Source organism: Pantherophis guttatus, chromosome 2 (genome assembly GCF_059756535.1).
Source record: "Pantherophis guttatus breed Tessera chromosome 2, ASM5975653v1, whole genome shotgun sequence".
Taxonomy (NCBI): Eukaryota; Metazoa; Chordata; class Lepidosauria; order Squamata; family Colubridae; genus Pantherophis; species Pantherophis guttatus.
Window position 1 is genome coordinate 79,738,397 of NC_142064.1, and position 15,337 is coordinate 79,753,733.

Here is a 15,337-nt window from a genome sequence, read left to right on the forward strand (position 1 = left end):
TCATGTGATCTTCATTCGTAACCTTGACTGCTGTATTCTGACAAGCAAAGTCAACAGGAAAGTTGGCAGGAGATCACAAATGGGGAGCACATGACAGTGGGACTCTGGGACTGCAAGGGATTGTTAAGTGAATCTAGTTTCCCCCTTGACTTTGCTTGTCAGAAGTTCACAAAAGGTGATCTCATGACCCCACGACACTGCCACTGTCATAAATATGAATCGGTTCTAAAATCATCTGATCTCGTGACCATGGGGATGCTACAGTGTTTGTAAGTGTGAAAAATGGTCGCTTTTTTTCAGGGCTATTGTAACTTTGTATGGTACACTAAGTGAACTGTTGTAAGACAAGGACTACCTGTATATGGCTATTTCTTGTAAAGGGCTTGGTTGTTTTGTGTCTGAACTGGGATGAAAGTCTGACCAGTGGAATCTGAACCGTGATGTTTTCTTTCTACATCAATAGAGCACTTCAAGTATTAGTGTAACTCTGGGTTGTCAATCTCGATTTTATTGAGGACCACATCAGGGTTGTGTTTGACCCTGGCGGGACATGGCCAGGGGGCATGGCCAACTCGATGTCACTCATTGAGGCTCCGTTTTCAGCCACAATGGGCTCCTGTAGCCCTCTGCCAGTGAAAAGGGAGCTCTGCGGGGCTATGCATGGCTTACCCGGGCTCCATTTTCAACTGGAATGGCCTTCTGCAGCCCATTCGAGGTCTGGACAGACCACAACAATCTGAAAGCCCTCCAAACCCCCCATCGACTCTCGCCCAAGCAGATCAGGTGGGCCATGTATTTCCGGCAGTTCAATTTCATCCTGAAATACATCCCTGGAGGAAAGAATTTCCTGGCTGATGCCTTGTCTCGTAAACCTCAATACTCTAGTGAATGGGAACAGGTGGTAGAGGCTCTTATTCCGAAACCAGTCACAGGGGATCAGATCACCCAACCGGTCTCCTATACAACCCATAGAACAACATAAGTCACAGGCATTGCCCAGGACATCCAGAAAGAAATTCCATCTAATGAATGGTACCAAGCCAATAAGAATATTTAAGTCATAGGGCTGATCTGGCATGGAAAGGGACCAAAATCTATGTTCCACATACTCTACGACTTGAAGTGTTGCACCAATGTCAATGTTGCCCCAGTTAAAAAAGGATGTGGAAGACTATGTACGCAGTTGCGTGACATGTACTATGATGAAGACATGGGTCGGTAAACCTCCAGGCCTCCTACAGCCAGTGGTGACTCCTGTGAGACCATGGGAGGAGACAGCCATGGACTTCATCGTGGACTTGCCTGAGAGCCGGGATAACACAGTGATATGGACAGTAATTGACCTTTTTTTGAAACAAGCCCATTTTGTGGCTTGCTTTCGGGATTACCTTCAGCTAGAAAGCTAGCCAAACGTTCTTAGCAAACATATACCACCTTCATGGAGTGCCCCAAAGGATTATCTCCAATCACGGGGTACAAATTCTGGCGGAAGTTCTTGGCAACAATAGGCTCCTTACAGGGACTTAGCTCTGCCTTCCATCCTTCTACTAATGGGGTGGTCAAGAGAGCCAATGCAATGGTAGAGAGGTATATCCAGTGAATACAGCAAATACCAACAAGTCGACTGGGCGGACCTATTATCTTTCGCCAAGGTCGCATACAATAACACCGTACATAGCAGCACTGGATATACCCCATTCCATATTGTTTCAGGGGTTGAATTCATCCCGATACCCGAGTGCCCCCACCCAGAATCCGAAGAAGTGGGGTTACAGGAATGGCTGGTCAAAATGGCAAGAGTCTGGGGCCATGTTAGGGATGCCCTGCAGAAGGCAGTGGATAGGTACAAATACCAATCGGATAAGAAACAGCAACCACAACCATCTTTCCATGTGGGTCAGAGGGTCTACCTTTCCAAGAAGTAGTTAAATATCAAGGTGCCATGAAAAAAATTTGCCCCAAAATATATTGGCCCATTCCCAATAGTTAAAATTATCAACCCCGTCACTGTACGGTTGCCCCCCCCCCCGCTAGGGAAAACCCATCCGGTTTTAGTAGTAGCCTCCTACGTCCGCTGGGAACCTCCAATATACGAGGAACCCCACTTCCTCCACCTCCACCTGTGGATGTAGGCGGAGAACAACATTATGAAGTGGAGGAGTTTTTAGATGTTCGACGACATAGAGGTCGCCTCCAGTACCTTGTGGTTTGGAAGGGGTACTCATTAGCAGAGACCTCCTGTGTTCCTCACCATGATGTAGCTGTGGACCGAGTGGTGGCTAGATTTTTTAGAAAAAAAACAGGAAAGCCTTGGGGTGGGGTGGGGGGTGGACAGGTTCCGTAACCCTCTCTGCTTTTGTCTTCCAGACAGCCATATGGTAGGGGGGGCGCATGTCAGCCCACGTTGTCGGGGCTGTCATTCCGGTGGGAACGGAAGTAGACCGAGTATGCAGCCCCACGTTCCTGCCCGGATATCTTGCCTTGCCGATATCCTGCATACAGATGGTGGAATCCTCTTCCTTCAGATGTTCACAGGGCCTCCAGCTGAGTACTGGACTTGCGTGGATGAGGTACTGGCTGCGTTAGCCAGCATTAATGGAGATTACCAGACCTGTCCCGATCAGAACAGCCCCAACGAACCAGGACTAATTGCACTGAATTACTGGCCGGAGGAAGGCAGCTGGAGCCCTCCAATCAGCACAGGGATTTGGGGTGGAATCTGGGGGAGGAGTAGCGGGGTGGGGTGCGCAAGGTTTAAATTGGAAAGGGAAAGCACAATAAGGTAAGAGCTGACAATATTGCACTGGGTGATTGTCGGAGCGTGCCGAATTTAGGAAGATAAAACTTTAGAACAACATCCACCCTGTTGTCTGCGATTTATTTTCTTATCCTGATTCGGAACCTGACACCCAGGTTTCATTCCATATCTATTCAGTTGAACATCATCATATTGCTTTCATTTGTCTGATTATCTGATTGCAGAAATGTCCACATACAATTGCCCAAAATCATGGATTTGCAATACAGGAAGAGAAATAATATTTTGCTGGCTATTTTCTGCTGTCCACTGAACTGGAACTCCTTGTAAGTGAGTGATAATTCAGGAGGATTTCTGATCTTTTGGAATAAGTGGAAAAATGACTAAAATGTTGGGTTTCAGGAATTTCTTTGATTATTATCTTTCATAATATATTTATATTATATTTTTTCCCAAATAAAGTTGCATTAGATCCCACCACATGGAAGGAAGGAAGGAAGGAAGGAAGGAAGGAAGGAAGGAAGGAAGGAAGGAAGGAAGGAAGGAAGGAAGGAAAGAAGGAAGGAAGGAGAGATGAGTTTCAGCAGGTTCTGACCAGTTCTGCAGAACTGGTAGCAAAAATTTTGAGTAGTTCAGAGAACTAGTAGTAAAAATTCTGATTGGCCCCACCCCCATCTATTCTCTGCCTCCCAAGTCCCAGCTGATCAGGAGGAAATGGAGATTTTGCAGTAACCTTCCCCTGGAGTAGGGTGGGAATGGAGATTTTACAGTATCCTTCCCCTGCCATGCCCACCAAGCCAAGCCACAGCCACCAAGCCATTCCCACCAAGCCACGCCCACAGTACCAGTAGTAAAAAAGTTTGAAACTTACTAAAATAGATGAAAATAATCCAAATAGATGAAATAATCCAAACCGCCAATTTTATTTGGTGTTACCATTTTAATAGATAGATATCTTGATTTTTATAACATAGCAATGAAGACTAGGTTAATATAAATAAATATCATAAATAAATAGATAAATAGTATAAATAATATAAATAAATCAATAATAAATAAAAATTGGCCTCAATGTATACATTGTTTTGTTATAATAACCAATAAATAAATAAATAAATAAATAATACTGTAATTCTCTAATGGAATTGATATTTTAAAAAAAGAATAAAAATATTTTGTAAAAGAATTTCACCAGTACTATTTCTATGACACTTGAACATCTGCACTCAGTAGTTCTACTGGGTTTCATCGATTCTATTGGAGTGTTTTCCAACTAATTTTATCTTTAGAAGAAACATCTTTCCACATAATTTGTCTGCAAAGAAAGCAAAGTTAGCAATGCTGGCTTCTTATCTCTCCCGAAGTTGCTTCTCTTTATGGGCTTTGTGGTTCCAGTGGTTTCGTAGAGTCAAATGAACCACAGAACTTTCAGTAGCAATTGAATCCGGTTTGCAGGTGCATTGCGACATCTTTTGCTATGTTTCAATACAAAATATAGTGGAAACTACTTCCGTCTGGTTGGTGTGATTTCCCTGGGTTTCACCTGTGGTAAATTTTCCAGTACAAGTCCTGTCATATCAACTGTCTCTGTTAGTTAATTGAAACCTCCTTGAATCATTAAGTCCAGTTAGACATAATTTAAATTCTACCAGTTTCATTTGATACTAGGATCATGTATTTTTACCCTGTATATAGTGCCATAGAAACGTCTATTAAGTTTAAGGGAATTGGGTGAACAAAAGATCACAATTTCATCTTTTTGCGCAGAATTCTTTGATAAAGTTCACGTTGGAATCTGTGGAAGCAATTCAGTGAAGCTTGACAATTTTTGCAGAAAACACTTTCAGTTTGTTTCGGGAGGACTTTTTCTATGGATTTTCATCTTTTTGGTCCTTTTCTTTTGAATAAGGCTCCATTGTTTTATTTAGCTTTTAAGTTCGTAACTTGGAGAAGCAATGCAGTCAAAGAGAAAGTAGAAACAGGAAACGTCAGAGGTTTTCTAGGAATAAGTGAAAGGCACTGAGGGAAAGCTGAATGGCTTCATATTGCTGCTTTTTATATTGCATCATAGGGAGCAAGTCAAGCTAGGAGGAAAAGGAAACACAGTTAGAAATCCGTATTCATGTTAAGAATTATTTAAACTGTTAAGCATTTTAACTGAAATTAATAAACATATTTGTATCCTTGCTTCATATAAAAGTGTACTATACTTTTCCACCTAGCCTAATTTAAACCAAGGAATTCCTAGGTAAAGCTATAGATTCAACCTATAATCACCACGTCCTCACAGTAGTTTCCTTTTTAGATAGAAAATAGCCAGTCAGAAGCCTTTTAAAAGAAACCATACAATACAGGGGAAAAAATTCTGTATTGTAAGTCCAAATGGTGGGGCATTGTATAATGAGATATTTTTATAGAATGAGATTTATTTTTTTCATGGACACCATTTAATAATCCTAGATTCACAGGGTTCCCAATTGAATTGGGCCATCATCACTTTCCAAAAAAAGTTGCTTCTTCATAGTTGCTTGTATTAGGGATCTAAAGGTAACTTGAAGGACAATTCAGAGGTGAAAAAGAAAATTCCTAGCATAATGTATTCAGTAGGAACTATTATAGTTAAGAATGTGGACAAAAGTGTAGCAATTATTCCCATATAAGAGTACAAAAAACCCTCAATGTCGATTTTTAACAATGATATTGATATTGATCTGATGTTATTGATGTGATATTGATAACATCAAACATAATAGTCAGGTAATTCATACATTGTTTCTCAAAAAATTCATATAGATTTTTGGAGGCAAGACAGAATTTTGACGTACATATCGTAAGAAGTAACTATAAGTTTTCCTAATTTACCCATTTCTCTTTCAATTCTAATCAAAAATAATGTTTAAGAAGTACTTGATACCTTGAGTTGGAATCCTTTGGATCAGTTGATGAATCAACAGGAAACATTCTCTGAGTTGGATCTGGACAATCTCCCAGGCGCAGGAGCTGTATTCCTTATCTTTCAGGAAATCATTCAGCCCTTGAAAATACCTCTTCACTCTTAATCTGGTGAGCTGCAGTTTCTGATCCCTTGGACTCGATACGGTGCCAGCTCCTAACTCTGCATTTTGGCATGCTTCCAGTTCCTTAATCTGATGATCCAATCCAGTATGGAAATTTCTTAGAGAATTGTCATCCCAAAACAACTCAGCATGCACTTGCTTGAAGATGAGGTCTGTCTGTTGGAGCATTTCTTGTATGGCTATTTTGGCATCCACTTCCTGGGATGCTTCATTCATGTTCCTGAAATATTCTTCATTTATAGGTGAGAAGTCTACAATATCTCCAATACATTGGAAGGGAATGGTGGCCCTCATATGACTTCCCAAGAGTTCCATGTTTCCTTGGTTGGCTTCTTGTAGTCTGCTGTGAAGTTGATTGCAGTGCTGAGATGAGACTTTGGTGAAGAACATCACTAGACAGATTTGTAGAAACCAAAATTGTGTCTTCATAATGAAGATGAAGGAATGTGACCTTTTTTAAAAAGTTGAACCTGGAAGATTGGTTTTTCTGAAAGATGCTCCTGAGTCTGCTGCATCTTTGTATTTATACCACTAGGATATTGAAATTTCTCTTTTCTGTTTCTCTACCGATTCTCCGTATTCTGATTTTCACTTTTCTTCTTCCTTACGTATTCCCCCAAACCATTCTGAAAGATGGTTGTATTTAGAAAACGGAATGTTGAATGTGTACATTTCCCCCCAAAATTAGATTAAATCAAAACTGTTAACTGAAAATTAACAATTTGGTGAATCTTTACTTCTTCGTTCCTAATTATTTTAAAAATGAATTTAAAGTAGGTTTTTGTGTATGTTTTGTAATAGATATTATAGCTTCAGTAATTACTTATTCCATGTAAAATAATTTCTGATAGTCCGAGGATTCTCGCAGTGATAAACCTTGTAGGATTTTTTTACTCACCTGATTTACTCACCCTCTCTGGCACTCACTCAAGAGCTGTCTTTGACATCAACAGACAGTGGAAAGCCAAATGGGCTGCTGAACGCCCAGATAGAGGCAATTACATAGATGACCCTACACAAAAGGTGCCAGGTTTTGACCTTCCTTGCCAGCACTCTAATCAGTGGGTCAACTCTAATCAGCACCCGTACCCAACAGGGTGTCTGCCAGGACACATTGTTTAAGTGGGGTCTTATCTCTACCCCTCAATGTGACTCTGATGCTCCTCGACAAAATATCCACCACGTTGTGTCTGACTGTCCATCAAGAGCTTACACCGGCCCAGTGTCTGATTTTTTCAACATATACCACCCTGTCCTTGAATGGCTGAGTAGACTTGGCATTAACATTTGAACTACTATAAGTCCATGTATTTGCCATATGCTAAATAAAATAAACTCATCTGATTGCACAAAGCAGATCGTATTGTCAGCATTCCAAATGACCTCGGTGAGACTAGCTTCAGGGTTGACACATATATAGATAACATTCCAAAAATAGGATAAACAATTATGAATAAGAATGCAGCTAGTCCTCAACTTACAACTGTAATGGAGCCAGACAATTATGGTCTTAAGTTGTGATGAGAGAGTTGGGAGAATTTGTTTAAGAGTGCAAGCAATCAAAACACAAGAGCTGCCGGAAAGGAGGTCTCTCCTTATATTTCCAAAAGCAACATAAAGTCGCTTTGGGGGGAGCTGGCAACTGACTGACAAATCAGCAAGATTTTTATCAGAATTTGAGGCCTCTGTGAAGCAAATGTGAGGGTGATGTATAATTTTATGACCAGAGGAATTCAGAGGAAAGATTTTGCTTGTTATCTCCTTTATCAGAAAAGATCTTCCTGGTTAAGCATATGGTTTTTGCTATTGGCTTTTACGGGTATAAGAAGCATGGGCATAGATGTTATAGTCCCATACCTTTTAAATGTGGATTGGCTGTAGCTGTTGTGACTTAGGCCCAAGTAGTTATTACCAGACACAATCAGTCCTAAACAAATATATTTTATTAGAACAGATGAGAATTCCTTCATTCTCATCTTAGTCCAAATTAAGTCCAATACAAATCCTTCATAAACAGTCATTCGTCCTTATCACCAACCTTTGTCTTCCTTGGCACCCTGCCAAAGGCTTTTCTTGGCAAAAGTTCAGAAGCAAGAGACGCTGACAAGAAACATATGTAGCAACGTTGCTTTCCTACAAACATCCGAAGAGCCATTGCTGCTCTTTTAAGCCTTCTGGGAGGGGCCAATCATCTCCTGGCCTTACTCCTGAGTCGTCCTTTTTGCTTTAGCTGCTCTTGCCTTCTGGCAGCTCTTCTCATGCTTGCACTAGGAACAGGCCCCTCCTGTTCCTCTGCCTCTCTGCTGTCCACCTCTGGAAGCTCCGGAGTCCGCTCATCGTTCCTGGATGGCCCTGGCCCCATCTCTGCCTCTGATGAAGAGCCCTCGTCCGGACCTTCCCTTGACTCCAGGAATTGCCCATTGTCCCCCCCAGCCTCCTCACTGTCCGACTCTGCTGCCAGCTCCGTAGGCTGCTGGCAGATCACAACAGCAGAGATAGATTCCTGCTTTCTGTGCTTTTTGTACCGCTACGTATTACAGCTTCAAATTAGTACTCTCTTCGGTTTATCTAAAGTTGCGCGAGACAACGTATCTCCGCTATTGTCGATTAGTGGTTAAAGGTTTGCTTTCTATAGTCTATCTCCATCTGCCAGTGATCTTAGCACCTTGAGCGATATTCAGTACTTTGAGTTTATTACTTTCCTGGCTTTTGGAAGAGATCAGATATATATCTCCATCTTAATTGGTTAAGGAAACATTGTATTTTATGAATGGAAATACGCTGTCTCCCTCTTAAGAAGTGGTGCGGGTGAATGGCATAAGTGGTTTAAAGGAAAATAAAGAGACCAGAGTGCTTTCTTATGGGAATTTCTCCTTACTCCTTCAGGAAGATTGTTCCTTGGGTGGGGATGTCTCCTGATTTGGGGGGTGAATGTTTCAAAATAAAGTGTATAAGAGAATAGATAAAAACAGAATTGGAAGGGACTTCTACACACATACAGGTAATTCTTGAATTACAACCACAATTGAGCCCAAAATTTATGTTTCTAACCGAGACATTTGTTAAGTGAACTTAAGACCTTTCTTTTCACGGTTGTTCAGTGAATCGGTGCACTTTTTAAGTTAGTAACACTGTTGTTAAGTGAATCTGATTCCCCCCTTGACTTTGCTTGTCAGAAGCTCGCAAAAGGTGATCCCATGACCCCAGGACATTGCCACCATCAAAGATATGAATCAGTTCTAAAAGCGTCTGAGTTTTGATCATGCAACCATGGGGATGCTGCCATGGTTGTAAGTATGAAAAATGGTTGCTTTTTTTCAGTGCTAATGTAACTTTGAATGTTCACTAAATGATCTGTTGTAAGTCGAGGACTACCTGTATTTGGCTATTTCTTGTAAAGGGCTTCGTTGTTTTGTGTCTGAACTGGATGATGTTTTCTTTCTACATCAGTAGAGCACTTCAAGTATAAGTGTAACTCTGGGGTTACTTTGTGTCAATCTCGATTTCATTGAGGACTGCATCAGGGTTGTGTTTGACCCTCGGGGGGGTCATGACCAGAGGGGCGTGGCCAGCTCAATGTCACTCATTGAGGCTCCGTTTTCAGCCGTGATGGCCTCCTGTAGCCCTCTGCCAGCAAAAACGGAGCTCATGGAGACTTCGCGAAGCCCAGCTGTGACGGCCTCCAGCAGACCTCTGCCAGTGAAAAGGGAGCTCAGCAGGGCTGCGGATGGCCTACCCGGGCTCCGTTTTCGACTGCAACGGCCTTCTGCAGCCCATGCCAGCAAAAATGGAGCTTGGGGTGGTTGTGCGCGGCCTGCCCGGGCTCCATTTCAGCTGGTAGAGGCACTGTGGGCCGGTCCATCACTATTTCTAGCGCGGGCCCACGGGCCAAATCTAAGCACCCTGTGGGCTAAATCCGACCCACCGGCCGTGAGTTTGACACCCCTGGTGTAACTGAAGTAGTCCTATGCAGAACCTTATTCTATGCCCAGTTACAGGACAGGAACGCAGGTTTCACTATGTGCCTATTCAGTTGAACATCATCATATTGCTTTCAATTGTCTGATTATCTGACTGAGGAATTGTCTACACACAATTGTCCCAAATCCTGGATTTGCAACACTGGAAGAAAAATAATATTTTGCTGGCTGTTTTCTGTGTTCCACTGAACTGGAATTCCTTGTAAGCAAACTCTGTCTCTCTTTTTCTCTGTTCTGTTTATAACAAAGAATACATCACAATCTTTAATGGCAACTAGAAGTACAGCACCCTATAGAAATATCTTAAAATTTTAGCCACCGCTGTGTGACAAATATTTCTTCCCTAGAGAGAAGAAACATTAATTTTTGTCATCTATGAAAATAATATCTTGAACTGTTTTCAAACAGTGAAGAGCCAGTTTGGTCTAGTGGTTAAGGCACTAGGCCAGAAAGCGAGAGGTCATGAGTTCAGGTCCTGCCTTAGTCATGAAAGACAGCCGGATGAACTTGGGCCCAGTCACTTTCTCTCAGCCCAATCCACCTCACAGGTTGTTGGAAATAGGAAAAGTGAGATGTGTTGTATATGTTTGTCGCTTTGAGTATTTGTAAAAATAATAAAGGTAGGATATAAATAATTTTTAAAAAATAACAGTAATCAAAATGTGTTATGATTTCAATGGTGATTATACTTTAAAGCACTTATATGATAACATGCCAGTGTTTGTGTCAATCAAGATGTGATCAGATACCACGGAAATAGCTTCATGAATTAACACATTTTACAACTTCATTAAAGGAGGATTTCTGATCTTTTGGAATAAGTGGAAGAATGACTGAAATGTTGGGTTTCATGAATTTCTTTGATTATTATTTTTCATAATATATTTATATCATTTATAATTATAAAACGTACAATTGTAATACCATAATTCTATACTTTCTTGGAAAGAAACTTGGTGATTTCTCATTTAGTTTTTTTCAAATAAAGTTCCGTAAGATCCCACCACATGGAAGGAAGCGAGGGCGGGAGGAATATGCCCAGAATAAAATAGATGAAAATAATCCAAATAGATGAAATAATCCAAACCACCAATTTTATTTGAAGTTAGCATTTTAATAGATAGCATAGCAACATAGCAATGAAGACTAGGATAGTATAAATATATGGCATAAATAGCTGGATAAATAAATAGTATAAACAATATGAAATAAATGAATAATAAATAAATATTGGCCAGCAATGTATACATTGTTTTGTTATAATGACAAATAAATAAATAAATAAATAAATAAATAATACTGTAATTCTCTAATGGAATTAATATTTTAAAAAAGAATAAAGATATTTTGTAAAATCGTTTCACCAGTACTATTTCTATGACACTTGAACATCTGCACTCAGTAGTTCTACTGGGTTTCATCGATTCTATTGGAGTGTTTTCCAACTAATTTTATCTTTAGAAGAAACATCTTTCCATATAATTTGTCTGCAAAGAAAGCAAAGTTAGCAATACTGGCTTCTTATCTCTCCCGAAGTTGCTTCTCTTTATGGGCTTTGTGGTTCCAGTGGTTTCGTAGAGTCAAATGAACCACAGAACTTTCAGTAGCAATTGAATCCGGTTTGCAGGTGCATTGCGACATCTTTAGCTGTGTTTCAATACAAAATATAGTGGAAACTACTTCCGTCTGGTTGGTGTGATTTCCCTGGGTTTCACCGGTGATAAATTTTCCAATACGAGTCCTGTCATGTCAACTGTCTCTGTTAGTTAATTGAAACCTCCTTGAATCATTAAGTCCAGTTACACATAATTTAAATTCTACCGGTTTCATTTGATATTAGGATCATGTATTTTTACCCTGTATATAATAATATCGAAACATGTATTAAGTTTAAGGGAATTGGGTGAACAAAAGATCACAATTTCATCTTTTTGCGCAGAATTCTTTGATAAAGTTCACGTTGGAATCTGTGGAAGCAATTCAGTGAAGCTTGACAAATTTTTGCAGAAAACCCTTTCAGTTTGTTTCGGGAGGACTTTTTCTATGGATTTTCACCTTTTTTGTCCTTTTTTTGAATAAGTCTCCATTGTTTTATTTAGCTTTTCAGTTCGTAACTTGGAGAAGCAATGCAGTCAAAGAGAAAGTAGAAACAGGAAACGTCAGAGGTTTTCTAGGAATAAGTGAAAGGCACTGAGGGAAAGCTGAATGGCTTCATATTGCTGCTTTTCATATTGCATCATAGGGGGCAAGTCAAGCTAGGAGGAAAAGGAAACACAGTTAGAAATCCTTATTCATGTTAAGAATTATTTAAACTGTTAAGCATTTTAACTGAAATTAATAAACATACTTGTATCCTTGCTTCATATAAAAGTGTACTATACTTTTCCACCTAGCCTAATTTAAACCAAGGAATTCCTAAAATGTTGGATTCATAAAAACTGTATGTCTTTACTTATTAGAGCTATACAAATCATTCAATGGCGTTCAGGTAATCACGGCAGGCCTTGAGATGACGGCTTCTACGTTACAATTTGAGAATTGGATCCAGAGAGGCATTTCACTCATGAACAAACTGTGTCATGCAATTATTTGTGTAACCCTATTATTCTTATAGTGGATTGAGTTGCCCTCTTTTCACATTCAAAGGTCAAAGATTGTAGTCATTCAATCAAAAGAAGTAGTCTAGATGCTAGAGATTTAGGTAAAGCTATAGATTCAACCTATAATCACCACGTCCTCATAGATGGAAAATAGCCAGGAGAAGCCTTTTAAAAGAAACCATACAATACAGGGGAAAAAATTCTGTATTGTAAGTCCAAATGGTGGGGCATTGTATAGTGAGATATTTTTATAGAATGAGATTTATTTTTTTCATGGACACCATTTAATAATCCTAGATTCACAGGGTTCCCAATTGATTTGGGCCATCATCACTTTCCAAAAAAGTTGCTTCTTCATAGTTGCTTGTATTAGGGATCTAAAGGTAACTTGAAGGACAATTCAGAGGTGAAAAAGAAAATTCCTAGCATGAGCCTTGGTACTACAGTGGTTTAAAGCACCCTGTTATTAACACAGCTGCCTGCAATTTACTGCTGGTTCGAATCTCTCCAAGGCTCAAGGTTGACTCAGCCTTCCATCCTTTCTAAGGTAGGTTAAATGAGGACCCAGTTTGTGGGGGCAATAAGCTGACTTTGTATAAATATACAAAAGTATGAAGGCTATTGCTGAATGCACTGTAAGCCGCCCTGAGTCTCCGGAGAAGGGCGGCATATAAATCAAATTAAAAAAAAAAATGTATTCAGTGGGAACTATTATAGTTAAGAATGTGGATAAAAGTGTAGCAATTATTCCCATATAAGAGTACAAAAAACCCTCAATGTCGATTTTTAACAATGATATTGATATTGATCTGATGTTATTGATGTGATATTGATAACATCAAACATAATAGTCAGGTAATTCATACATTGTTTCTCAAAAAATTCATATAGATTTTTGGAGGCAAGACAGAATTTTGATGTACATATCATAAGAAGTAACTGTAAGTTTTCCTAATTTACCCATTTCTCTTTCAATTCTAATCAAAAATAATGTTTAAGAAGTACTTGATACCTTGAGTTGGAATCCTTTGGATCAGTTGATGAATCAATAGGAAACATTCTCTGAGTTGGATCTGGACAATTTCCCAGGCGCAGGAGCTGTATTCCTTATCTTTCAGGAAATCATTCAGCCCTTGAAAATACCTCTTCACTCTTAATCTGGTGAGCTGCAGTTTCTGATCCCTTGGACTCGATACGGTGCCAGCTCCTAACTCTGCATCTTGGCATGCTTCCAGTTCCTTAATCTGCTGATCCAATCCAGTATGGAAATTTCTTAGAGAATTCTCATCCCAAAACAATTCAGCATGCACTTGCTTGAAGATGAGGTCTGTCTGTTGGAGCATTTCTTGTATGGCTATTTTGGCATCCACTTCCTGGGATGCTTCATTCATGTTCCTGAAATTGTCTTCATTGAGAGGTGAGAAGTCTACAATATCTCCAATACATTGGAAGGGAATGGTGGCCCTCATATGACTTCCCAAGAGTTCCAAGTTTCCTTTGTTGGCTTCTTGTAGTCTGCTGTGAAGTTGATCGCAGTGCTGAGTTAAGACTTTGGTGAAGAACATCGCTAGACAGACTTGCAGAAACCAAAATTGTGTCTTCATAATGAAGATGAAGGAATGTGACCTGTTTTAAAAAGTTGAACCTGGAAGATTGGTTCTTCTGAAAGATGCTCCTGAGTCTGCTGCATCTTTGTATTTATACCACTAGGATATTGAAATTTCTTTTTTCTGTTTCTCTACCAATTCTCTGTATTCTGATTTTCACTTTTCTTCTTCCTTATGTATTCCCCCAAACCATTCTGAAAGATGGTCGTATTTAGAAAACGGAATGTTGAATGTGTACATTTCCCCCCAAAATTAGATTAAATCAAAACTGTTAACTGAAAATTAATTATTTGATGAAACTTTGTTTCATCGTACCTAATTATTTTAAAAATGAATTTAAAGTAGGAGTTTTTTTGTGTGTGTTGTAGCAGATGTTATAGCTTCAGTACTTACTTGTTCTATGTAAAATAATTTCTGATAGTCTAAGAATTCTCGCAGTGATAAACCTTATTGGATTTTTTTACTCACCTGATTTACTCACCCTCTCTGGCACTCGTTCAAGAGCCGTCTTTGACATCAACAGACAGTGGAAAGCCAAATGGGCTGCTGAACGCCCAGATACAGGCAGTTACATAGATGACCCTACACAAAAGGTGCCAGGTTTTGACCTTCCTTGCCAGCACTGGTCATCAGCACCCGTACCCAACAGGGTGTCTGCCATGACTCATTGTTTAAGTGGGGTCTTGTGTCTACCCCTCAGTGTGACTGTGGTGCTCCTTGACAAAATATCCACCATGTTGTGTCTGAATCTCCATCAAGAGCTTACAGCGGCCCAGTGTCTGATTGTTTCAACATATGCCACCCTGTCCTTGAATGGCTGAGTAGACTTGGCATTAACATTTGAACTACTATAAGTCCATGTATTTGCCATATGCTAAATAAAATAAACTCATCTGATTGCACAAAGCAGATCATATTGTCAGCATTCCAAATGGTCTTGGTGAGACCAGCTTCAGGGTTGACACATATATAGATAATATTCCAAAAATTGTATAAACAATTATGATAGGTGTTAAAATCCCATACCTTTTAAAGTTGGATTGGCTGCAGCTGTTGTGACCTAGGCCCAAGTAGTTATTCTGGTAACTAGACACAATCAGTCCTAAACAAACATACAGTATTTTATTAGATCAGCTGGAAATTACTTCATTCTCATTTTAGTCCAAATTAAGTCCAAAACAAATCCTTCATAAACAGTCGTTCGTCCTTATCACCAACCTTTGTCTTCTTTGGCACCCTGCCAAAGCCTTTTCTTGGCAAAAGTTCAGAAGCAAGAGACGCTGACAAGAAACATATGTAGCAACGTTGCTTTCCT

General features: G+C 39.8%; 2 protein-coding genes across 2 annotated transcripts; both read right to left on the bottom strand.

Moving 5' to 3' along the window:
* Positions 1–2,394: 2,394 nt before the first annotated feature.
* Positions 2,395–6,264, bottom strand: LOC148115164 (interferon alpha-8-like). The gene is made up of 2 exons (XM_087885127.1): positions 5,673–6,264; positions 2,395–2,492 (listed from the first exon to the last, which is right to left on the bottom strand). The coding sequence occupies exons 1-2, from the start codon at positions 6,262–6,264 to the stop codon at positions 2,395–2,397; spliced, it is 690 nt and encodes a 229-aa protein (XP_087741253.1).
* A 7,128-nt stretch (positions 6,265–13,392) lies between these two features.
* LOC132711520 (interferon alpha-2-like) lies at positions 13,393–14,019 on the bottom strand. Its single transcript, XM_060690787.2, has one exon. It carries the CDS (start codon positions 14,017–14,019, stop codon positions 13,393–13,395), a length of 627 nt encoding a protein of 208 aa, XP_060546770.2.
* Positions 14,020–15,337: the final 1,318 nt, after the last annotated feature.

What these genes read in the sequence shown, in the direction of transcription:
- LOC148115164 (XM_087885127.1), bottom strand. Translation starts at nt 6,264, where the DNA reads ATGAAGACACAATTTTGGTTTCTACAAATCTGTCTAGTGATGTTCTTC. An exon ending in CCAAAGGATTCCAACTCAAG is followed by an intron (nt 2,493 to 5,672) that starts GTATCAAGTACT and finishes ATCTGTATGCAG; the next exon opens with GATATCGGCAAGGCAAGATA.
- LOC132711520 (XM_060690787.2), bottom strand. Translation starts at nt 14,019, where the DNA reads ATGAAGACACAATTTTGGTTTCTGCAAGTCTGTCTAGCGATGTTCTTC.